Here is a 27349-nt window from a genome sequence, read left to right as displayed (position 1 = left end):
CTGTGTATTGTGATGTTACTCACAGTGTGTATAATAATAAATAATAATAATTTGAGGTTCTTATATACCGCTTTATCACAACCTAGTTTGTAGGTCATCTCAAAGCGTTCACAAATTATTATCCGCGGTTATAGGGCCTTCGCAACCAGCCAATATCTTTCTCAACTCCCTGGGGAGCAAACAGCCGGTACTGAAATTTCAGCGCTCACAGCTAGCATTCAACAATTCTAGCACTGCATGCCAAACCACATACTCATTTACAGCTGAGTAGACTAGAACAAGCGGAGTAAAGTATCTTGCTCAAAGAGTAACAACACAGTGCCGGGCTCAATTGTTAGTTATTATTTATCATGTTACTGTAATCACCAATATACTTACTATCAAAATAATGACTTTTATGATAAAGACAAAAAACATTATCGAAACTGAAAATTGCTGCAGACCTTTTTCACACAATTTTTACAGACCAACCAAACAATTAATGGTACAGGAGTATACATATGATTGGTGTGTATCGGTATAAAAAATATATTGATACAAGGCACGCAAGTGGTGGATTTAAGTCCTAAAGCCAGCTGATGTAAGTGGCAACTGTCAAAGCACTGCACAGGTTTGGTTTGTTCGTATTTTATGTCCTATTAACAGCTATGATCTTTTAAGGATGTTCCAGATTATGGAGGTTGAGGAAAACCGGTGTTCCCGGAGGAAAAACACCGACCTACAGCCAGTAGCCTGGTGACTGCCCCACGTTGTCCTCGAACCCGCGACCCAGTGGTGGAGGGCTAGTTGTGGCAGAATGTCAGACGCCTTAACTACTCGGCCACCGCGGCCCCTGATACTGTACAGGAACCATAGATTATCTCCAATATGTACCAGAACATTTATCTACTTGTTTTTATAGAACTCTCACTTGATATAGCTTGTTTGTAAGGCATTGATATTAAGGTTAAAAGCTTATCTGATTTCCAAGTCCTTTGAAACACATCCATATAATACAGCATTAACTGTAAAATCTATGTTGATTTTATATTTAAGCGTCAAAAAGATACAAAGACCAGTATTCTGGATTCTTTACGAGGTCATTTCACTGAATTATGTAACGAAGCAACATATTTCCTGCATAGCAGCGTGCACATCAACCAACAGCCACTAATTGTCGAGGAGGATAACTTAATTAGGGGATGACAATAAACGGAAGTAAAATTAATTCTCCATGAAGATAAATGGTCAATGAAAGAATATTGTAAACTGTAGTCAAGTCCTTTTCTCTAAAATCTAAAAGATTTAAAAGATACGTAATGTTCACTTTGAACATGTCGTATATCTAAAGCTGAGTCATTTGCCTGAACCATCACACCATTGAGTGTGTTTAGAGATGTTTTTTATTGAAATATAACTTCATCTATGGTGTTCATGGGAAGTCTTTGATTTTCACATACTTGTTGTTTTCAAGGTTCTTAAAAAAATTATCTGTCATTGGAAATATCTGTTAGACTTATTGATAGATTACAGCAATTCTGGAACATGTTAATAAAAAACCTAACAGGAATATTGATAGTGACAATTGTAATCAATGTTTCACAGCATAAAGTCTATCAAAACTCACAGTAAATTACTCCAAAACATTTTTCAAATTATAATTCAAAAGTTAAACAAAAAAATATGGTAGGTCCAGAAAGTTTTAAATCACTAAAAATAGATAGCCTCGCTTTGTATGGCCAATTACCTGTACATGTGAATTATAAAACACCTGTTATATCTAAAACACTAATTACAGGTAAACTATCAAACAACTGTAATATATTAAACACTTATTACAGGTAATCTATCAAACACCTATTATATCTAAACTAATTACAGGTAAACTACTATTTACAGATTAACTATAAAACACCTGTAATATCACTACGATTACCTGTTATACCTATACATATACTAATTACCGGTAAATCATCGCACACCTGTGGTAAAACAATGTGGACGTCGATCATTTATCCTTTACAGGAAAACATTCCCAAAACTGTAAAACAGACATTTAAAAATTCTAAAACGTACTTCTCTTGTCCCTCAACGGCAATAGCTTGTTGGGCTTTGGGGTCAAAGGTCAGACAGATTAAAATAACAATGAAAAATGAAGATAAACATTTAACTTGAAATCCTCGACCTTTAAGAGAACACTAAAACAGACTGGTTTCAGTCTTCGGATCGTTTGGAGTGCTGACTGTAAATAATGGTTTGTCTATGTGTGTTACGACAGCATGCAGTGTTTCTGTGTACTCTTAGATCTAAAAACGCTTGTCAGGTTTAAAGATTATTTTAGAATTAATTTTCAGTGGTATTAATCTCGAAATGGAAACACCGTCAATTTTCATGGGAAATCAAAATTTACACATGTCGTGCAATTGCAATTTTGTGAAAAATTACAAAACAAATAAAAATAATAATAAGATATTTCAAGATGATTTTAAAAATGTAATTTATAGTTGCTCAACTAATTAATTGACAAATTATTTCTGTTCTAGGTGAGAATCTATGCTTGTGTTCTAAGAACAGTGACCTATTAATTCTCCTTAAAAGTACATTCATGCAGCTTTAAATCTAAAAAGTTAAACTTTCAAATTGCGACAACTGACAGTATATACATATTTTCATGACTTCCATCTTAAAATAAATAATCTTTTTAAGGAAGAATATGTAATGTTATATTCTAATTACAGCATTTTGGTATAACAAAGTCTTTTTTGTTTTCCCTTATATTATTAGTAAACTAGGTTCCAAAGGTTTCAGAGACACTTGCTTACAAAAGTCTACTTGAGTTATATGGTGGTACTGAACTCATCGATTATTGCTGACTCAGGGTAGCATTATGTATTGTTAGCTTCCTTTACTTACTGTTTCTATGTCTAAACGCTGGGGAATAAAAGTATGTTCAGCTTAAGGAAAATATTTTCTTTTATCCTTTTTTTATGCAATACAGTAATTACAATCTTTACTAATATGATGTTAACATAATTATGGGAATTAGTTTTGAGTTTGTGTTCAGATTGATGTTCTCCGATTTCAAAACTCCGATGGGGATCACATCAAGTAGTGTTGCTCCGATTCATCAATTAAATCAATGTCTTAGGTGTTTTATCTAAAATCATGATTTTTATGATTGATAATGAAATGACTATGACATAAAACGTTTCAAGAATTATTCACATTGGGAACAGACCAAAAGTGAACTAATTAAATGAACAATTTTACAGATATTTTTGACCATAATTGCATTGAAGTAACACATTTGCATATGGCTAGGTATTAAAAGAATCTTCACCTCAGTGATATAATAAATTCGTCCATTTTGCTTCCCTATTTATTTCCTTTCATATTATTTATGGGCAATCAATAATCATTCATAGATCAATTAAAACACAGTGATAATCGACTAAAAACAGTGATAATCGATCATGACTTTGAAAATCATTTCTAACTCTGATATTAAGTTCTTTATTTATAAGACTGTGCAGTCAAATCCGGAATAAATCTGGTAATCTCTGTCAAACACCTATGTTAGCCCAAACCGAAACCGCCCTTCCTAAAGACCTGTACATCTGCAACTGGGCAAATCTTAGTAGGTTATTGCAGGTAAAACACAAAACAATTTTCCAAACATTAGATAGAATCAATTTAACTCACTCAACATAGCCCAAAAAGTAGGTTAAACGTAGATTTGTTCTGAACCTGCAAGCACTGTTGTTACCATGACAACTGATTACCTTAAATAGTTTGACCTCCGTCCAGTATATTTCCTCCAATAAGGCTAAGTCCATTTTACAAGTGGCCATCTGTCTGTCCACTAAGTACCCTAGTGACACATTTTAGTCTGATTTTGAGTTTCATGACATGGTTTAGTTTTAAATCCCACTGAAGACTGACCATGGTCCGAGCTATCGGAGGACAGCTTCGCCGTGACAACAGTAAACCTCTGTTACACCGATGCTCTTGTCACTTGCAGACATTTTCATTTCCATGGTAATGAACAATTGTTTATTGGTGACAGATCTCTAGTAGTCAATCTCTCTATAATTTACCCCACACGTGGGTCAGGCTGTACCACAAAGATGGCCGACACCAGCTGAACAATCCTAGTTTTAATAAATGTGTATATGGATTGATTTGATTACGGACAATTAACTTGACTAATCGGCCGGTACAGTCCCGTGATAATTACTGTTTTACAGTTTGGGTTCGGTTACGTAACACCAGACAGGTCTGGGACAAAGCTCCTGACCAGTGTTGACGACGGCTTTCCTGTCAACCAACAGGAAATTATAAACTTTGGCTTGTGCTTCGATCACTCTGATCACTTGATGATTTTTCTCTAATTTCTGACATAGGGACTGAGAACACAACCTCTCTATAGTCCTCTGGTAGTCATAGGTTCATGGCGATAGCAACGTAACAGTACACATGTTTGAAATAACTTTGTTGAAGGCTAAATCAAAAGCTGTCAATTTAACTCAATTACATCCAATGTTTTTTTCATCCATAGAGAACAGACACATGGTTTCAAAAGCTGGAAAACGATGAAATTAGTTGGTAAAATAAGCCTCTTTTGGTGACAATCTTGAAACGGAATGAAATCTATGAAGACACGTTTTTTTCTTGGGTTACCCTGACAACAAAAATGCATCACCAGTTTTCCCAGTTGACTATATCAAACAGTTAGATAAGACTTGAAGATGAAGTCAACAAGGTCGCAATACAGGTGTTCGCATACTCAGGCCATACATCAGAGTTACCTGTGACGTCAAACAATTAACAGGTAAATCCAGGTGAGTAAACATAGTTGTATATATACTCCAACTGGTAGAAATTGGAACAAGAATAAAGTTTTACATATTAAGATAGATATTCCTCGTAGATGCTGGCGAATTGTTTGGAATTGTTCATGCTTGTTTCGGGTATATGGATTTCTGTGACATCTGTGGTGTTCATAGCGTGTATCCCGATGCTAACCTTCCTTCTTTAAGCAGCTTTAATCCAACCTTTTTCTTTGCGAGCCCATAAACAACGGTGAACATTGAGCCGCTGTGACAACCATTCACGGAGATAATAATTGAACAGAGATGACAATTTCTGCAAAAAAAATATCTCCGGGACAGACGTGTCAATAGAACCTAGTCTACGATACAAATAATTCCCATCATCCATTTCCTGTGAATGTTTTTTTTCCTGTCATCTCTGTGACATCAGGCGACATTGTACATGACAGATATCGTGGTCATTTGTACATCCAGCATCAAGCATCACCATAGAAACTGTCACCATGTTACCATGACAACGAGGTCAAGCACCTACCTCACCAATATCAAACATATATCCTTCAAAATTTCTCACAATCCTAAGATAAGATCAAAAACAATTCCTACGGTCCAACAACAGGAACTTGATCACAAAAACCATAACTGCTCCTAACTCTTGGTTTCATTAAAACTTATTTTCATTTTCCAAATTTCATTAATTCCTTTGATTTTCAGTCATGAAATCAATGGAAATAATCCTTTAGGAATGGTTTATGAGTCTCACGTAGCCTGTATAAACCTCCTTTCTTAGACATTTAGCCAAAGTGGCCATCCACGATGGTATCTTCAATCTTAGACATTTAGCCAGAGTGGCCATCTACGATGGTATCTTCAATCTTAGACATTTAGCCAGAATGGCCATCCACGATGGTATCTTCAATCTTAGACATTTAGCCAGAGTGGCCATCCACGATGGTATCTTCAATTTTACATTGATGACAAGTTCAAAATCCATGGCATTTTTACCAAATATACAAATTGCTGTCAAAGATTAAGTTATCAAACTTCTTGTCCTCATAATCAACTCCAAAATCACACTAGATAGAAAACACCTCCTAGTTATAACAGTCTATTTGACTTCAAATAACACCAAAATCTTTGGTCAGTATACGAAAAATGCAACCATTTCCAAAAAGTCCTCCATCCATTTTCACAACCAATTCAGTGCCCGTCAAACACCAAACAATATAGCAATACCTCTTGCAGTATCCCACATCCTTCAGATTCGTTAGCTGTGAATGCACCCGAGTGAGACTCCAGTGTGCAGTCATGTGGAACCAGGGCCCATCAGAACTGATGTCTGGGTCTGTGTTTATCTGGGGCTAATCGGAGGTGACCATCATTTACTGATAAAGCAATTGGGAACACAGCCCCATGCAGTAACAGTAGATTCTGTGGTGAGGCACCTTACCCTAATATCACAAAGCTGTACCTATCTCTTAAACAGGCAACCTGTTAATTGCTTATTGGTGTTTTACTCCAAACTTGGTCAGGGTTAGGTTTGAAAAATCTTCAACATGTAGATGCTGTAAAGTTGATTCAATTTCACCATGGTTACGACTGACACTTCCAACTGCAGACATTAATTATTCAGATTCAAATTATAAAAATTTCAAATAGAATACCTTTCCAATTTAATTCATTCCAATGGTGAACATTTAAGATTTTTTTGTTGAATTTTGTAATGTTTTATGACTGATCGACCAGTTGAGTCATTCAGGGCCAAAAAAGAGTGTTGTAAACAACCATTTTGAAGAAATTTTCAGAGTATGATTTTTTTTGATAACAAAAAATTGACATGAAATTTGTTTCGCATTTGTTTTTTTAATTTCTTAATTGATTAATACTTTCTCCTCAACAGAGATCTTTAAAGAACTAATAAATGTTCTGATCAATCTATCATTCTGATCAATCTAGCAAAGTTAGCCGCAGAGCCTTATTGTACAATATTACAATCAGTTGAGCATACTTTGGTGTTTGTCACAATAACAACACTAATTTGTTGTTAACACTAAGGTTTCTTTCCCACTCCCTTACTATGGTAGGGAACACCACTTACACAAACTGTCAGTCTCACTGAGGGCTTCGTACACCAACAAATCAACTATAAACACTGGTAATGAGGCTTGCTACCTTGGCGACTATACATGTTGGTTTCTGAGCCTGTTTTTGTATCTCCAGACAATTGGAGTCAACTCCTTTTGGAAATAAACTAGTCATAATCCATCAGGAAAATCTAAAAATCAACTATTGGTTACACCCATGAAACAATTCCACAGACAGCTTTATTGATACTTTGCTAGGAAATAGCCCCAAAATGATCGAGTAGCCATTTTTATTATCACTGCGCAAAGTCAGATCAGTAATAAACACCATGAACATGATGATCAAGAAAACTGGATTACTAAAACCTGATTTCTGGGGTCAGCTCAGTGGAAAATACATCACCCATATATCAGGACAGTAATAAGGTAAGATTTGTAAAGTTTGTAAAAAGAGAAACAAAAAAAATACTGATGTCACTCAATCAGTTTATTGATTCATGTACCTGAACATATATTAATGGCACCATAGAAATCATCTTCACATCTGGTTTAAATATATCAGCTGATAAACAGGAAATGGTTCTGGTGCTAGTGGTTCTTAAAAATAGGAAATACTTCTAATGGTTCTTAACAGCCTACAACATAAACACCCTTGAACCAGTATTTTTTTTTTTTTTTTTTTTTTGGTAAAAAAACTGTTTCAACAGAAAATGGTAAAATTTTCATTAGATTCGAATATTATGAAGATATTATGGGATGGAAATCTATTGATGGCTATAGCTTTGTAATTTGTAGAACATAATTTATCCAAAAATGTGTAATTGAGAACTGATGTGGACCATCTATACAGGAAGTTGATGCATCGGTGGCGACAATAACGTGGGCTCGAGGGGAGGACAGCTATCTAATGGATTATTGTCTCTCCTCCATCGATCAATAACTCTTAACTATAAAGACTATGTGTACAACACATAAACAACTGGTATTAAGGTACTCAGTGACTACCACAAAACAGCTTATTCTGTCTGGTAAACTCACATAAACAACTGGTATTAAGGTACTCAGTGACTACCACAAAATAGCTTAATCTGTCCAGTTAACTGACATAAACAACTGGTATTAAGGTACTCAGTGACTACCACAAAACAGCTTATTCTGCCTGGTAAACTGACATAAACAACTGGTATTAAGGTACTCAGTGACTTCCACAAAACAGCTTATTCTGTCTGGTAAACTGACATAAACAACTGGGATAAAGGGACTCAGTGACTACCACAAAACAGCTTATTCTGTCTGGTAAACTGACATAAACAACTAGTATAAAGGTACTCAGTGACTACCACAAAACAGCTTATTCGGTCTGGTAAACTGACATAAACAACTGGTATTAAGGTACTCAGTGACTACCACAAATCAGCTTATTCTGCCTGGTAAACTGACATAAACAACTGGTATAAAGGTACTCAGTGACTACCACAAAACAGCTTATTCTGTCCAGTAAACTGACATAAACAACTGGAATAAAGGTACTAAGCGACTACAAAAAGAAAGTTTATTCTTCCCGGTAAACTGAAATTAAAACTTATTTCCAAAGTAACAGTGCTGAAAATATACTCTACAAGGCAGACTCAGACAGTGCTTTAAACATTGCGCCAAATTGTGTATGCGCCAAATTGGCGCCAAACTGTGTATGCGCCAAATTGTGTATGTGCCAATTGTAATTCTTGTATATTGTTCTTCATTGCATATATTCTTGGTGTACCAATTCATAAGTGGGCTAATCAATTAAAATTTGATAAACCACAAACATTTTATTATGCTAAAAAAAACACATTTACAGTATATAGTATCACAGGATATCGTACATGACATATAGAAACAAAAACACCAACGTATCCCCAGAGTAAATTGGCAGAAACAGTGTCTGTGCTGACTCCTCATTTTTTTATTAAACTATAAAGACAACAGCAATCGGAACAGATATTTGCAGTATACCCGTACATCCCAAGTTCCCATATCAAGATACGTACCAAGTAATAGTAAACAAAATGGTTCCCAAGAAACTTCCATTTCTTGGTAGAAGTCGATACCATTCCATGCTTTTCTCAACTTAATGCATCATATAAACTGACTACCTACAACTACTAACAAAATGGTTCATTTCAAGTGTATTTGTATAAGTACTAGATTCCTAATCAATGCTCAGTGCAGGCAAATTAGTTTTAAACCAATCCCAATAGATATTGTGTTCTGTTCTATGGCTGTGTATATTGGATCAATATGGAAACTCACAAGTGTACTTGGGAAACAGCCTGTTCTATGGCTGTGTATATTGGATCAGTATGGACACTCACAAGTGTACTTGGGAAACAGCCTGGTTCTCCTTTTAGTCTCAAAGCAAACACTCCAATAAAAATATATATCTTAAAAAGGAATAAACTTCATGAAATCTGCAGTCTTGCATATTGTTTTTGCAGGCAATGGACTACATTTCTTAATGCACAGGAGGTGAGATATTAAAATGTAGCTTATTTTAAAATCGTTATGACCTTGATTATTGACCTTTAAATATTTGTTCCCAAGTTTTAGGAAAGAATTCAGCTTTAAATAAGGAAACTTGTACCAATACAGACTTATTTCTTGTCCCACTGGACATCACCTCCTGCCTTCAGTTATTAACTTGACCTGACATTTGACCTTGGCATTTGACCTTGATTACACAAATAGGGTGTTTTCCATTAGGAGACAGCTATCAATGCTCAGTGCAGGACAATTTTTGTAGCATATACCACTGGACACTTGAGTTTAGTTCTGAACCAGACACAGTCCAATTCAAACTACCTCTGGACAATATTCCCGTCCAATCTATACATTTACAGTTTGATAAGTTTTAATGAACACAAGTCTTGCGGCCGTCACCTGCAAGTCCATCGCCTGTGTTTCTGAATGTCTAGTGAGTCTGTATCAGAAGACTGGCCTTTACTAGCTAGGATATTGTACGCCCTTAGCAACAAAACAGAGGTAATCTGGTGAATTACTATAGAATCGATTCTAGATATCTGTATTTCTCCTAATTCAATATTACAGGTCATTTTAACCATCAGGAATCACTGTACCAAGGAATTTTCCCCATAGACAATAATATTTAACCTGAAATTCAAAACCCTCACTTATTATACATGAAATATTTTCAATCAAATTTCAAAATGTTTATCTGATACAGATTTCTTTACATTCAATCATCAGTTGGCCAGTCAGAGAGTGCAGCAATATTCATTAGTCAATGCAATCCAGTGAACAAAATGGAATGCAAGATATCAATCAAATGCAAAAGGATATTATATCCTATTGTTCAAAACATCACACGTTTGTATCACTGAAAAGTACATGATAGATTTTCCCGATTGTTTACCGAGGTGAGGGGGTGTCAACACATTTTATATAGAAGAAAGGTTGGTTACCGTATCTCTAGGTATATATAACACTCCCACAATTAAACAGAGTCAATGAATGATACGGCTTTTAGACAAATAGAGAATGCACAGCATCTCGGATCTCCAAACAGCCAGGGAACTACCATGGCAATATTTAATGAAATGAGATGAAAGATACTAGTTAATTAAGGCCTACGTGGTACCAGATATTGTAGTCGACGACCACCACCCTCTAGGGATATTGTGAAGATCGGAACAATGTTGTACTGCCGGGTTAGTGTGTAGGTACACATGTACATGTACTAGGCCTCAATATTACCAGCATGACAGTCTGGCTTATTCAAACATATCAACCTCCATTTCAAAAGAGTTATGATTTATTAATTGATGACGTCTTTGTGCTGAAGAATGTCGTCACACTGATTATGAGATACTGGTATGTTTTGTTTATAAAGGGACACAACTCTAACAGAAAACATAATTATACCATGTAATGTAGCATACAGCCTTAATATTGTCAGACACTAACACAGTGCTCAACAATTCATATTTTCTATGATATTACAGGACCCTTGATGGTGAAAGATTTCCCATACAATGTAATATGAGTGATATATTGAAGAGAATCTGATCTTTCATTATGCATTAATGCAACATTGAGCTAAATGTATAATGTTCTGTGATATTACAAGGCAGTAATAAACATAATTTTGTAAGTCTGATAATTGATCTGTGTGTTGGAACACTTTTAAAACAATGAAATTTGAGTGAGATTATCTGATCTCTTGTCAATAAAACAGAGTAATAGCCGTATTCTAGCTGGCTAATACTTTTTTGTCTAAAAAGTACATATGAAAATCATAATAACATTCACATTTTATTTGATATTAGAATCAGGAAAATGATATTGTATATGTGTATTTTTATTCAGATAATGTTCGATCCTAAATGTCAACATCATCTCAAAATATTGCAAAGTCATCAAGACACAGCTGCCGTTAAAATTTGGCCCAATAATAACTCCCAATGAACTCTCCACAAAACCTCACACAAGTGATGGTACAGAAATTAAACTGAACAATGACATTTTTCTCCTTTTCTATGGTCATTATAAAATGTATGTTCTGATAAAGCTTCACATGGTTTGACTTGTCGCAGATGACACTGTTAAAAGTGATGTCTGTAAAATCAACACAAATATCTTCAAATGTTCTGCAATCCTGCTTCCACATTTTATGATAGGCCACATCAAAAGACCGGAGTATATCGAATGATCCGCGCAAAATTAAAACCACTGAAAAACAATTATTTCAAACATGTCGAGCTGGATACAAATAAAAACATCTTCATATCGGTATATTGACTCCAGTGTCTCATCTAGGGAAAACATACAACTAGAGTGACCTACCCTGAATTGCTCTAGGAACTCCCTGCAGAGGTCCTCGTTCTGTCGCACCTCCTCTTTGCAGGTTTCGTCAGAGAGCCGTTTGTAGCTATTCTCTATGCCACTAAGCCAGTGGGTGAAGGTGTCGAGTGTTGTGTCCAGCTGTTGAATGGAGTTACGGTTGTTCTGCAGCGTCTTAATGTTGTACGCCAGCCTAGCAAAGGAAATAGGTAATGAATAATTACGGGAAAAAGAATAAATTTTCCTACGATCTTGTAGCATATTATTATGTCCATAATATTACAGTACAATCTGGCTTTGTTAAGTCAAAGAATCCTGTGAAATTGCTTATTGGGCAAAACAAAAACAAGGACATGTTTTAGATTCAAACAAGGTCAGTGGGCCAAACAAACAAAGGACATGTTTTACATTCAAACAAGGTCAGTGGCCCAAACAAACGAAGGCCATGTTTTACATTCAAACAAGGACAGTGGGCCAAACAAACGAAGGCCATGTTTTACATTCAAACAAGGACAGTGGGCCAAACAAACGAAGGTTTTACATGTATTACAGATCTAGCTCTCAATTAAGGCCTCTCTACCATTTTTAGTACCTTTTTACTATTATGGTCAAAGATGGCCAATACATTTTTGGACAGTGTATCAATCTAACACTGACAGTGGAAGGAAAACTTTATTTCCGATTTAAATATGATTCCTTCCTCCTTAATGGTCTGTTAATCTGGACTTGACAATATATGTATATATTCTTTTATCTATTTATGAAGTTCTATTCTACTTTTCCTAGGACAATTAAAGGCTTCTGTTCTCCCTATCAGACTATCTAGAACATTTAGGACCATCTAATGCTAAACCATTGTTTTAAGTAAATTAAAACCATTCCCACTATGATAAAATACATTGTTATAGAATGGTGTAGGTATTGGTACAAAGGCAACAGAGGAACAGGGACATAGCACATAAAGTCTGACGACAGCGGAATGATTCCGACTTAAATCACCCACAGAGAATTAAACGCAGAAACAGAAGAAAATCTCACATTTTTCGCACGACACACCATTACAGTCAGGTAGAAACATAAATGCTGTGAGCTCATGATCCCTAGGGCTTACTTCACAGAGAGCAATGACTCATTCACCAGAAATAAGGACCTTCATAAACCAAAACCGAAAACCTTTCATTATTACAATAAACCACCTACAGTATAGAAACCATCCTCCTTCTTTTTGTGAAACATTAAGACATGGTTTTTACTGTCGTAATTTGGTTTGATATTTGTTCTTAGAATTCAAGTGAAAGATTGTATCCCCTAAGAAACAGTAGTTGTCCAGACTGACGGTAAGGTAGATAGAAACACAGGATCTCAAATGGATTCCTACTGTAAATGATTCATTTCAAACGATGCTTCAGAGTTTCATTAACATAACTTTTTTGCTACTTTTAAAAAAGAAAATGCTGTGAATTCATGACATTGTTGTTTTCTACATCATAACGGATGAGGGGATATCACAAAAGCTACACATGAAAAATTAATGTACTTTTATAGAAGGATCTAGATAAGCCCTTCAAGGTCGAACAGCAGTGAATACAAACATTGATGACTGTACCGTATTGGTATTTGGAAATATTAAGACTAACAGCATCACCTAGGTATTAAGTATTCAATGTGACAACATTTTTACATCTAGTCAACACGCTAGGTACTCTGGGGTTGTTTATAAACATGTTATACAGCAGTATGTTTATAAATAATGCCATTCTGTCATCAAAGTTAAAGATATCATAACGTTTTTATGACAGATGTCAAACTTGAACAACAGAGGTTCTTAACAAAAATTCTAACTCCAAAGAACACTCAGATAAACAGGATAATCAATGACGATGAAATAGGGATCTTTTTTCTCTAAAACCGTTCCTCTTTGCCCTTAATTGAAACAGCTACAGAATTTCCATACATTCCGTTTAGCGAACAACGTATCTGTTTATCTGGTGCTACCGGAGTGAGGAAACCTGAAGCAGGGAGAAAGGACAGAATTGGTGAAAGTTAGAAATGAACTGGTTTATTCAACCCTTTCACCAATGTAGACCATAATGGACTCATCCAGATCAATGCATGGGAGAGTCAACTAAAGTTGCATAGGGGTGAAAGGGATAAGGTTTGTAATATTGAGTGTGGTCAAGGAAATGTCCTTACTTGTGTAGTAGTGTTGACCAACGGTTCATGGCCTTCTCCAACTGCAGTCTCACGTGACTTGTGTCATCGTGACTGTATTCGTCTATAAGCTTACTCGCCAGTTTCTTCACATTGTCTATGATCCTCTGTCGCTCATCAACCTCCTTTTGAAGAGCCTTAAATAGAACCATAAACATTTGATTACTGTATATGAAAAAGCTTAACGGTTTAATTCATATTCTCCCAGTGTACATTTAACCCTTCACAAGTACTTTGTTTATATGGCATGCTAAGAACTAATATCGGCTGACATAGTAAGTTTGTCTTCATTACAGAAGGTGAAAAAGGTGAGAAGTTTAACTACAGTGAAATATTGCTAAGTCTACAGTACATTGTAATAAGGCACGAAATTTCATTACAATTTAGTTTTATTAACAAATTTCCACTTATTCAAGGAAGAAAATAATTTTCTAAAAGCTGTTTCCTTAGTGTTATCTTTTCTTCAAGAGATCATAAAATTTTGCTATTCATTTTTTTTTTAGAAAATGTTAAGTCAAATTAGTGCAGATTATGTTAAATATAACATAATGGATTAATAAGTGTCTATGCGACTTTAACAGAATATCTCTGTCAGTTGCGTTGCTATGGTTACAATCATCTCACCTGTTGCTGGGCGATCTGCTGATCCACGTCTTTGGCTCGTGGATCCACAGGATTTTTTTCCAGTTCATCTTCCACCTGTAGGAGCCAGCGCTCAAACTCTGCATGTATCTCGTCGAACTGGCGACACTCCAGGAGCATGTCATCCAACTGGTTCTTCCGACGGTTCACGCGGACATATGCCTCGTCCCACTGTTCCCTCAACTTCTCCGCTACAAACAAATCAAATGATTAGAAATGAACTATGTAACGTTGTTCATTGTTTATATGAGTTAAATATAATTAACTTTATGAAGACATTTAAAAAAAATCATGAATTTTCATGTTGTACCTTGAATTTTTACTTCATAGTAAACAATGCTGAATAAAAATAGTAAATTTCATTATCTCCTAATTAACAAAAATAATTGTATGGAATAAAAGTGATACAAATTTATGAGCTAATAATGTGTTAATCAATCGTATTCTTTTATAAATGTATTCATTTAGTTTTTTTTTAGTAATACTTGTGGTACATTGTCTTAAACAAAACTAAGTGCATCATTTAGAATTTAACGACTTTATAATTAATATCATGCGTTAAATCGCTAATTGATCAATTACAGCAATGGCTACCTCGTTCTTTAAGGGTTCTCCTCTCACTCTCGCTGGCATTTTTCTGAAGACTTTCTGCAGCATTGAGCAGGTCCTCCAGTTGTGGTCGCTTGGTCTCCATGTCTTGTAGTACGTTCTGTAACAGACAGACAAGAAAAATCTTAGTCACCCAAACGTTTAGTTTAAATGTTTCCGGGAATTATTCAAAAGCAACACTTCCCTCTATTCCCTTCGCGAAAAGACACTGGATCAACAGTGTCTTGCTCATTTCAATCCATCTGAGATTTCCTTCCAAGCATTGATAACATTTGGGGAGGGGGAATGGGGGACCTTGGCTTCCTACGTCAATCAAACAAAGGGCTCCCTACATCACAAATAGATTAAGTGAACATTCCAACAGTTACAAATGGGACCGGAATTTAATTCGATCCCACACAAATCATTGATCTAATTTCAAAACTAAAAGGATGGATTATTTTGAAATTGACACGATATTAAAGACTTGGCTCGTAGGATTACATCAGTCATGTAAGTTTTACCGAAAGAGCAGAGCCGAGAATGTTTTATTGAAACAAATGAAGTCTATAATTGATTCTGTTAGCGTGTCTAAATGACCAACTGTAGACCATTTATTATTACAGCTGTATAATTAATGTGCTACGGTTTTTAAAAAATCACTGAAACATTCCATAAAGAATGAGATCACATGACTGGCTACAGGGATTTGTTCACACTATTGGTTCTGTGTTGGAGAAAAATGCGCCAAAACAGTTTCTGTTCCATGAAAATAATAGATATCAATTTTAAAGGTATCTTGATAGAATGACAAACACTCTACTAAACAAATAAGGTTTTGAAAAATCTTCATAATGTTGGAATTAGAAATTGATTATGCATTTATTTTAGGAATTGTATGGATTGAGAAATTACATTGATAAGCTCACAGCACATGGAAGATTCAGAGAGTACTGCTGTGCCTTTGTGCAATAAAGTTGTGCTGGATCTCTTCCCATGCATTAGAAAACTTTTAACAATAAAACTGAAACGCCTGCATCTCTTAAGATATAGTAGAAAGTAATGTGGATGTAAAACCGCGGTACCATTAACCAATGATAAAACCGTACCACTACACATGCATCTATGTCACTGTGACAAACAGGCAGTGCACAGCAGTCTATTGACTTTCTCAGATCTCATTCTGCAAAGTGTCGTGACAATAACGAATGTGTTGTAGGGATTTTGTCGTGACTCAACTCTGTGTGCTGATGTCAGGGTAAATTGCATGTGATATGGAGAATTATAGGAGGGCAGAAGGGGACTTGGTCACGCTAAAGATGGCTCAAGGGTTGAGGGAGGGGAATGGTACATTAGGGTGCTAAGAATCGGTAATTCATGGGACATATTGAAAGGGACAAACATAAGAGCTAGGGAGTTAGTTCTGAAAGGGATAAGATAGGGGCTAACCGGGATAGGAACAAGAAAAAGGCTTATGAGTGGTGATTGTTGGGAATATAGTGTGGAAAGAAAAAAGAATGTGGATTAGAGTTTAAATTGATGAAAAAACTGTTAGAGAGCAGGAACTATTATCAGAGGACAGGCTGAATCTTTGGTATCTCAGGTAAATAATATTTAAACTTAAGTTGACCTTGTGCTCCAAGCAATATAAGGTCATGTCCCTGATGAACACTGTAATGGCCAACACTGTCAATCTAATTATGGCCAAAAGAACTACAATTCATGGTCATCTGCTTAACCCATTCACCCCTTAAGTCACACTTGAAACTTACCAAATCAAAGACTGGGCAAGTCCAGTTTATATATGTAGGGGTGAATGAGTTCAACAGTTTCTGAAGTGGTTATCTCCCCTGATTCTGATCTTTAATCCTATGACAAACCTCTCATTACCTTGAATTTTGACTTAACAAATCTCCTATACCATGACCTTTGACCTTCAAACAAATATTTTCACATACTGACTATTTTGACCATTATATATAGCCACTGTATTTACAAAAGTGCAGTGATGGTAATTACATTCTTATAATATGATGAAAATATGGTGTAAGCCGATTCATTTCTTTTCCTAGCTTTTGTAATATTCCAGTGTTTTGTTTTTTTACCAATCAATACGTCTTTGTTCAATAATATAACTTGGCTACTGATGTTAAGTTCTATTCTATTTTCAATGAAACCTATTGAAAGCTTAACATTTAGGCCAAAATAATGATACTTCCGTGAAGGTGAAAACCTCTTGCTTGATAACATACTCTGTGGACATTAGAATCCCCTGAAGTGTGTTACAGAACGATAAATCTATAATATGTACATTTCCAAGTTGATTAATTTTGTGGGTTCAAGAATGCATCTATTTTATTGTATTCCAAAACCCTCTTCAAGAGTACAATTGCAAATGTTCCATTTACAACCTCATTAAAATTTAAATTTCAGGACTTTGAATTGCTGAAGCGAAAGCTGGTTCACAATATTTGGTTGATGACTGATTGTACGATCAGTATTGACCTCACCGACCAATCAGCTGGCTGGATTACATTTCACGACCCAATCAGATATTGGTATCATAACGTATGTTTCTAAGAAAACCCAAACTAAACCAATTAAATTTTAATGCTATAAAGACAACAGAAGAAAGGCACATCCATAAATAGATTTGTGTAGCTATGTTTCCCAGAAAAGGTTGATTACATGGATGTGTTCTCCAGTAATCATGTTAAAATAGGCATACATATAACCTCCGATCTGTGATCACATTATCCACCACACACGAAAACACAAACACATGCTCTTGTCAATTGTATTCCGGAGAAAGCTGTACTTTCATCGACATCTACTTAACATCTCTGTGAATAATAACATTGCAAGATTATATACCAAATCAAATTTAATGTAAACCTTTTCGAGACCTGAATGTCATTATATTTTGATAGATGAATTTCAAAAGAATCAAATAAAGAAAGTCCTTTACGCTGGAGTTCTACAAAACCTTTTCTTTTATGAAAATTAATGAGTTCAATGAAAAATCCGGTATGAAATTACGTTTTGCAGACCTTTGCCACTTTCTGCAGTATCGTAAAATTTCAACAAATATATAACATTTTTTGTACCTGTAATTTTATAGTACTCAAATCTTTAAGCAATAGTTTCTGTAAAGTAATTCATCAATTTGAAAGAAAAAAATTACATATCATATATATCTTATATACTATTTCACATTTTGAAGACTGCCAAGTTAAAGTGCATATGGGTTAAAAGCAGTGATGAGATGTATAGTGCTAAAAAGTGTTTAGGAAAGTGATCATCAATATATTCACATTTTGTTTTAAATCAATTAATGTCAGCGGAAACTAGAATTTCACAAAATTACTGAAAAAGAGTTGATTTTCACTTCATGAAATGTGAGAAAATATATTGACACCAGTATAAGTTGATTAGAATGCTTGAACAAAGTGAAAAAGCTACATAAAGAGTTTGATAACTGTGAATATCTGTTGTTATAAATGTGAAATATATTGTCCCCTGTCAATTTAAAGCACTATACAAAAAACAGTTTATGACAAACACCTTCACCATTGAAAGCTTCATATTTCTAACTGGTGCCTTTAAGCTGATTTTTTTTTAATGCAGCAAAACTAAGACAACCAAAGTAAAAGTCCCCACAGACCTGTAGGTGCGTGAGCTGCTGAGACATATCATGAATGAGCGCATGAGCATCGTCAAGGTCAAGGTCGACGGCACTAAGGTCATGCTCCGACAGATTCAAACTGCTGTCGCTGTCTGAGGACTGGTGGAGAAACCAAGGAAGCACACACAGCGGTCAGCAAACAGAAGATTAGTTATCACAGCAAAGCAAAGAAATAATACACAGACAACACTAGTACTGGTTACAGATGAGAAAAGGCCACACAGACGTACACACTTGTCCTGACAATGGCTGGACAGCAGGATTTTACTTCATAAACATCGACAAATTAGTTTCCCCAGAAACTTTTTAGAGAACCAAATTTTCTCAAATAATGGAGCATCTTCAGTGTTCTATTCTTCCTAAATATCATTTTTCTTTATTCAACACTTTTGGAAGTATTTAAGTTTATTGTTTATAATCTCAAGGGTGACCCATTTCCTCACCTGTTGTTAATATAGTTTACTTCAAAATGGGGATTGTTTTTTATTTCAAAATGGGGATTGTTTAAGTTGAATTTTTTAAAATTCAATGTACATTCTAGGTTGGTTGAAAAAAAAATGATTCCGAAGATCAACGTTATTGATATTGGGAAAGAAAATAATGATCATAGCAAGTATAGGACATCTAGCACTAACTGCACGACAATAAGACCGTTGTCTGGGATTAAACTCTAAAGAGCTGAGATAAATTTATTCAGTTTTATATAAAGTAGCTTGTGACAGTTGTCATCAGAACAGGAAACAGTGTCAAACAACCTAAGGTGATATTCTGTTATGATGCGATACAGCTGCTGCAACTGATCTCAAAAGGTATCAAATCTATTTTTCATGAGTTAAGATTTCAACAAGTCAATTTGGATTGATATGTCTCGCCTGTGCCCCGCTTTGACCATCAGTGCACATGTCAAGTTTGGTGGATCTAGCAGTTATACTTTCAGTGATACTGAAACTTTCAGTGATACTTTCAGTGAAACTAACATAAACTCATCAAAAACTGAAAGTTGACACCGCCGCCACCATCATCGCCGGAATAGCAACACCTTAGTCTTGCTTCTGCTTCTTCGTGGCGGCGCGCGGTTAGACAAAAACCAAACTAAAGGATCAATCTTATTTTTTTAATGGGGAAATGTTTTTGCTACAAATTAGTAAGAAATTATTTTTGAAGGACAGACAGATGCACAACACAACACTACACTACAAATGCAATAATGAATGATACAGTTATATGAGTATATGGAATACAATTTTCTATTAAATACAGAGTGCACTTTTAAAACCTCTTTATCTACCATCCATATTATAATGCAGTGATATAAAATATATGATATGCCAAATTAAGAATAAATCATGTTAGATAAATAATACTGATCCATGCAATTTCAATGAATACATGATAATGTAGTTAACAGTTGTACAGAAGCTTTGAGTTCACAATAACAAGACATTGGGTGTCAAAATGGTTTTGAGAGTTACTTCCCTTTTACAGGTTGAATAAATAATTTGGTAGATTTGGCCTGATGTTAAATCAGGATAAAAAAGTCAAATACCATACAGGTTTTTGGATAAATGAGATGAATTTTTGCACAACACTGAATCATTTACTGATTTATAAATCATATCATTTGTGTTTTTATTTAACAACCATCTCTACTGTTACTAAGGAAATGAAAATTGTGATTATAAAAATATTTCAAAGCAACAGTACAAAGACAAGCTCTATATAATGACAAGACAAAGACAAGCACTATAACGACACAGATTGACATGAGACTGACCGTCTGGCGCTGTATCATCTGCTCGATGTCCTTGATGTCGCCGACAGTAACACGTTGTGACTTGAGCATCCTCTCGAGAAGTGTGAGCCAGTCGCGGAGCTCAGCCAGAGACTTGTCGAAGTCTGGCCAGGGTGACGTCTGGTGAAGTTCTATCTGTGTCACCTTGGTCGTACTCTGGTGAAGCTCCACCTGACCCACTTTAACTGTAACATTAGCAGAAGTAAAGGTTAAACTGACTGTATGTTGATCATATTTAATAGAATGACTGATGCAAACTGAAGTTGTAAGCCATTAAATGCTAATTTTGATACATATCAATTCATCCACATATGTGTGTGCCAGGAGTGAAATAGATCATGTTACAGAATACCAAATCTCATAATTGTCAAGACAAGTTTTCCAGACAAGACTATGTCTATAAAAAGTATTGGGGTTCCAATTAGTCGACTTTATTTAATTATTTGTTGGTCATTTAACTGATTAATCAGCTACAGATTTCATGATCAATTTTAGTCAACAGATGATGTCATGATGTGATGGGGTGCAGTGCATCATTATTTCAAGCTAATTGCTGTGTTTTATAATACGGATAAATTCCTCAAAGTATGTGCTTTTGCTGCTCTGTTGGTATGATAATGTATCCCAGACTTAGTTCTACCTAGTGGCTAATATTATATCAGAGTCTGTAAAAACTGGCTGTTTTTTTAACAGAATTTTTCATGACATGTAGACCATTATGGTTTCTCCCAAGGATAAATGTTAAACGTGTAACAGGAGAGGGAAAATGCATGGTCAGACAGGGGTTCAAACCCAGGACCCTCCGAACTCTAGTCGGGCACTCTACCAATTGAGCTACCTGGTCGCCGATGATCGACCCTTTCCAGTTCCCCTACAGATGTATATTTGTCAATCATAGGTTGGTGAATAACCTTCGATCACTCGTAAATTTCCACTGATTTCCAAACATTAACTGACATATGGACCAGCTGATTCCAGTATTTCTGCTATGTCCCCTACCTTGTTTCATTACTTCCTCCACTTTAACCTCCGCAACAGGTTTCACATTTTCTGCGAGCTGTTTGACTAACAGCCAATCAGAGTTGAGGTTGTTGAGTTGCTGCTGGATGGTATCCGGGACGATGATCTCATCCTGGGCACTCTCCTCCATCAACTGACTGTAGCGCAAGTTGAGGTTGTCCACATTGGACTGTCGCACCACCAGGGCCTCAGGGGTTGGCTGGAGGTCAAAAGGTCATATAAGATCTCATTTCCAGAAATATGTTTTAGTCACTCTTTCCGTCAACCCCCCATTTTTTTTCTTTAAATCCGAGAACTATCGTGATTGTGCTTCCTTGCAACAATTTGAGTTCCAAAGGTAACGTTATGATTTGATGTCTAAATCAATTTTCACATGTTTAAAATGCACTTCCCTGGCACATTAACAGAAATGTTTTCCTTTTAGTAAAGTAATAATTAGTAAAGTATAAGTGATTTATGCTTGACTACATATTGACAAACTGTATATCTATCATATTTTACAGGTTTATAATTTAGAGAAACATTTGTATGTGATTTCAGACAGAATTTATTTCAAATTAACTAGAGCCATTGAGAAAAGAAAATTTATAAACGATGGTTTGACTGCGTACCTGGTGGTCTAGGATCATGGCGTCTGTCTCCTCTAGGCCGGAGGGTTTCTGTTGTAGCTCCAGGACTTGTCTTGTGGACTCCAGCCACGTCTGTAGTTCATCAATTTCTAGTTGGAATGTACGCAGTTTGTGTAGCCGTCCCTCCATCACCTTGATCTGGCCTGGTAGTTCTCTCGAAACCTGGGTAAGAAAAATAAACGTATCTAATTAATGACGGTAATTACCGGTATTACTATAAATCAATAACTTCTTTTGTGACAACTTTAACTGTAGAAATTTGTCTTTGCTATGATTTGTTTCACTGAAAATACCTTTATGTTCAAATAAATACAGATATTCTCCCCACATGTTTATGATAATTCATCGTGACATAGTTTATAACTTCCATGTTAGATTGCAACAGTAAAAAAGTTAAAAGAGATTGACTTTTGAATTTGTGCAGATACCTGTTATATACATTATTATAATACAGACTTTGCATGACAGTTAAGTAGAAATATCAGATAAAACCTGAGATATGATCAAGACTAAAACCAGGTTAAGACATGGACCAACAGCTACTGACATTAATGGTAAGCTGAAATCTAAGCTTGGTAGGATATGAATGTTAATTAGCATATATTATTTATTCCCTTAATCTTGAAACCTGGAGAAAAAAATAGATCCAATATTAATAGTTATTTTCTGAAGACTTTGGCAAAATAAACAATCATTTATAATATATTTATGGGACTTTAGAAAACACTTTCAAAAACTTGGATAATATTACTGTTGATGACAGTTTACCCTTCACCTCAGGGAAAATCCTGGAATTTGAGAGCAGTACTGGGCCATTTCAGCAATTTTTAGTCAATATCAAAATAAAGAGGGACTATTCTATATAAAATTGAAAGAAAATTTAAACATGGAGGGGTCAATTTCATTTTTGAGGGGTCAATGGCCCCATGGCCCCCTCCAGGATGATCCCTGCAACCTGGATCAAATGAAACTAAAAAAATCCACATAAAGGGAGATAACTCTGCTAACCTTGGCAAACCTAGTGGTGAGATTCTCCAGATCCTTGCCTATGTTTTCCTTATCTTCTACCGACATTGTCTCCTGTTTAAGCATGGAGTGACCATTTCTGTTGATTGCATCCAGGATCTGTTGCTTTGTAGAAATTTCATCCTCCCGATCCTACAAAATAAAGGCTACTGATAGAAACTTACACCACAGATATTGAAGAATGTTGATTTATGTGTGGATGTGTTTTCCATCTTATGAATCTATAAGCTTTAACTTCATAAGTGTAAAATCAGTCTTCATAAAAGGTAACGACCAAATCGGCATGGCAATCAATGTCTGTAACACATATTCGCAAACTGACAGTAGATAACTTAACAACATAAATGCATAACATAGTCAATAAGTAATGTATAACATACACAATTTTTTATCATTGTCCATATTTTATAATAGCATTCAAGTCTACCTTCAAGAATTGTGACAATTAAGTGACCTCATCATATCTTAGCCATATACATAGCTGTAAGATCTACATAAATCTTGTACCATTTTCAAGAAATCTATTGTCTTTTTCTTCAAGACCTTGACCTACTTCTGTGCCCTCAACTTGACATGATTTTATAATTTGAGATTCTTATATACCGCTTTATCACAACCTAGTAAGAAGGTCGTCTCAAAGCGTTTCACAAATTATTATCCGTGGTTATAGGGCCTTTGCAACCAGCCAACATCTTTCTCAACTCCCTGGGGGGCATACGTATACAGCTGGTGCTGCCATTTTGGCGCTTACAGCTAGCATATTGCACACTTTAAATGATATCTACCATGATTTTATCCATGACCTTGATCTACTTCTGTGCTCTACTTCCCTTTTCGTTATGACTTTGATCTCAAGTTGCATCCTTTACACCATATCCATCCTTATTTTCTGTCTAGTTTAGACATATTGTGCATTTATATCTAACCTCATTTTCTGTCTAGTTTAGACATGTTTTGCACTTATATCCATCCTCATTTTTTGTCTAGTTTAGACATGTTGTGCACTTATATCTAACCTCATTTTCTGTCTAGTTTAGACATGTTGTACACTTATATCTAACCTCATTTTCTGTCTAGATTAGACATGTTGTACACTTATATCTAACCTCATTTTCTGTCTATTTTAGACATGTTATACACTTATATCTAACCTCATTTTCTGTCTACTTTAGACATGTTGTACACTTATATCTAACCTCATTTTCTGCCTAGTTTAGACATGCTGTACACTTATATCTAACCTCATTTTCTGCCTAGTTTAGACATGCTGTACACTTATATCTAACCTCATTTTCTGCCTAGTTTCGACATGTTGTACACTTATATCTAACCTCATTTTCTGCCTAGTTTAGACATGCTGTACACTTATATCTAACCTCATTTTCTGCCTAGTTTAGACATGCTGTACACTTATATCTAACCTCATTTTCTGCCTAGTTTCGACATGTTGTACACTTATATCTAACCTCATTTTCTGTCTATTTTAGACATGTTATACACTTATATCTAACCTCATTTTCTGCCTAGTTTAGACATGCTGTACACTTATATCTAACCTCATTTTCTGCCTAGTTTAGACATGCTGTACACTTATATCTAACCTTATTTTCTGCCTAGTTTAGACATGTTGTACACTTATATTTAACCTTATTTTCTGTCTAGTTTAGACATGTTATACACTTATATCTAACCTCATTTTCTGTCTAGTTTAGACATGTTGTTCACTTATATCTAACCTCATTTTCTGTCAAGTTTAGACATGTTATACACTTATATCTAACCTCATTTTCTGTCTACTTTAGACATGTTGTACACTTATATCTAACCTCATTTTCTGCCTAGTTTAGACATGCTGTACACTTATATCTAACCTTATTTTCTGCCTAGTTTAGACATGTTGTACACTTATATTTAACCTTATTTTCTGTCTAGTTTAGACATGTTATACACTTATATCTATCCTCATTTTCTGCCTAGTTTAGACATGTTGTACACTAGCTTATATCTAACCTCATTTTCTGTCTAGTTTAGACATGTTATACACTTATATCTAACCTCATTTTCTGTCTAGTTTCGACATGTTGTACACTTATATCTTACCTCATTTTCTGCTAAGTTTAGACATGTTGTACACTTATATCTAACCTCATTTTCTGTCTATTTTAGACATGTTATACACTTATATCTAACCTCATTTTCTGCCTAGTTTCGACATGTTGTACACTTATATCTAACCTCATTTTCTGTCCAGTTTAGACATGTTGTACACTTATATCTAACCTCATTTTCTGTCTATTTTAGACATGTTATACACTTATATCTAACCTCATTTTCTGTCTACTTTAGACATGTTGTACACTTATATCTAACCTCATTTTCTGTCAAGTTTAGACATGTTATACACTTATATCTAACCTCATTTTCTGTCTAGTTTAGACATGTTGTACACTTATATATAACCTTATTTTCACTACCACTTTGACCTACAGGTGTGACCTCTCTGAGACCTACCCTTATTCTATCTGTGACCTTGAGCTACAGATATATACGTACACTATACAAGATTCAATCTGATATTTCTTTGTGCATTTGACATATCTTCATGACCTCTACAAAAGGCTTACTCAATTCACTTTAACATTGACCTACTGCTACAATGCATGGTCTTGTTGATACCTATACTCGCAGTCTGTCTGTGTCCTTGACCAAGTTTTACCCTCTAAATGATATCTAACCTGATATTGTTTATGTACTTGACCTACTTTGATGACCTCTGTGTGACCTACCCTCATCTTCTCCAGGAGTTCCTCTAAAGCATCCTCTTCCAATATCACAAAAGTTGACAGAATATTTTCTGTCTCATCAATCCAGAAAAATAACTCGTCCATGTCAAAAGTAAAGTCGACAGTTTTCACACTCTCTGTCTCAGACCTGCAACAGAAATCTCGAGTGAGATTACAGTATAAAGGGTATAAATATCTTAGGTTACACATCGTCCCTTCAATGTGTCAGTTTTACGGTGAAACCTGTAAACCATCATCGAGAAGTCCAAACAGGTCTACAGTGTATATGAAGAGAGGTGGTCTCTTAACACAGGTTCAAATCACAGTGAAATTGACACAATGGGGAACATATTATTTGGCCTCTTAAAACAGGTGGTCGCTTAACAGAGGTGCAAGATCACATGATCAGGTTTGCTGGTACTATATTTATAGAGTCGTTGATATCTTTCTAAGACCTAAATTATGATGTCATAGTAGAGGTAACATAAAACTGATGTCATCATTTAACTCATTCACACCTGAAATTTCATAATGAACTATTCCAACCTCTGAATTGAAGGAGTTTAAATGTGTCTTCAGGGGTAAATGAGTTAGTGTAGAGAAAAAACCCATCTTTCACATGAATAAAGTAGGGAGGGGTGTAACATTCGTGAAGGGGGTGATTAAAATGATAAACATATTAAGTGGCATCCTTAATACAATATTCCATAACATTAACAAAGGACAAACATATGAGGCCATCCCCAACTCACCGATCATTCCGTTCCAGGACAGCTGTACAGATGTTTTTCCAGCGCTGGTTTAGGGACTCAAGCTTGCCCCTGAGGGTGGCTGCGTCGAGGGCTGCAGACTGACGGATGATTTCGTTGCCGGACGCATTCATACTGTTGACTGTGCCTTGATGGTTCTTTATCCCACTTTCCAGTTGCTGTAACAGTAGACAATGATATGTAAATAACCTGACGTGTTGAAGTGTTCATCCTTTTGTTTCCAAACAAGGCAATCCCAATATATCTACACAATATATCTACACTATGAATTATTCAACAAGCAAAATTGACTTGATTTTTCTATAAATACAATGCATTTTTTTATTTTTTTTTAAACCGAATTTGGGACTTAGTTAGCTTCTTTCTCTATAACCTGTAACACAAAATACTGTTTGGTTGACTTTCTCTATCACCTGTAACACAAAATAATGTTTGGTTGGCTTTCATTTTCATTTGTAACACATTTTTT

General features: G+C 35.4%; 1 protein-coding gene across 2 annotated transcripts in view; it reads right to left on the bottom strand.

Moving 5' to 3' along the window:
* LOC110451544 (dystrophin-like) overlaps positions 1 to 27067 on the bottom strand; it is a 120861-nt gene extending 93794 nt beyond the window's left edge. The window contains exons 1-11 of one of the 2 annotated variants that reach the window (XM_021499627.1): positions 26863 to 27067; positions 26114 to 26258; positions 23310 to 23459; positions 22284 to 22463; positions 21652 to 21871; positions 20635 to 20837; positions 18840 to 18959; positions 15182 to 15296; positions 14570 to 14778; positions 13928 to 14082; positions 11738 to 11927 (exon numbers count right to left, since the gene is read on the bottom strand). In XM_021499627.1, coding sequence (XP_021355302.1) covers positions 11738 to 11927; positions 13928 to 14082; positions 14570 to 14778; positions 15182 to 15296; positions 18840 to 18959; positions 20635 to 20837; positions 21652 to 21871; positions 22284 to 22463; positions 23310 to 23459; positions 26114 to 26258; positions 26863 to 26993 — 1818 coding nt within the window. In that variant the 5' untranslated portion in view covers positions 26994 to 27067. The remainder of the gene's footprint in view (positions 1 to 11737; positions 11928 to 13927; positions 14083 to 14569; positions 14779 to 15181; positions 15297 to 18839; positions 18960 to 20634; positions 20838 to 21651; positions 21872 to 22283; positions 22464 to 23309; positions 23460 to 26113; positions 26259 to 26862) is intronic. The other variant, XM_021499628.1, reaches the window with a different exon arrangement.
* Between the last annotated feature and the right edge of the window lie 282 nt (positions 27068 to 27349).

Source organism: Mizuhopecten yessoensis, unplaced genomic scaffold (assembly GCF_002113885.1).
Source record: "Mizuhopecten yessoensis strain PY_sf001 unplaced genomic scaffold, ASM211388v2 scaffold6135_1, whole genome shotgun sequence".
In the NCBI taxonomy this organism is placed as follows: domain Eukaryota; kingdom Metazoa; phylum Mollusca; class Bivalvia; order Pectinida; family Pectinidae; genus Mizuhopecten; species Mizuhopecten yessoensis.
Note: the sequence above shows the minus strand (reverse complement) of the source record. Positions and strands in the feature narration are given on the sequence as shown.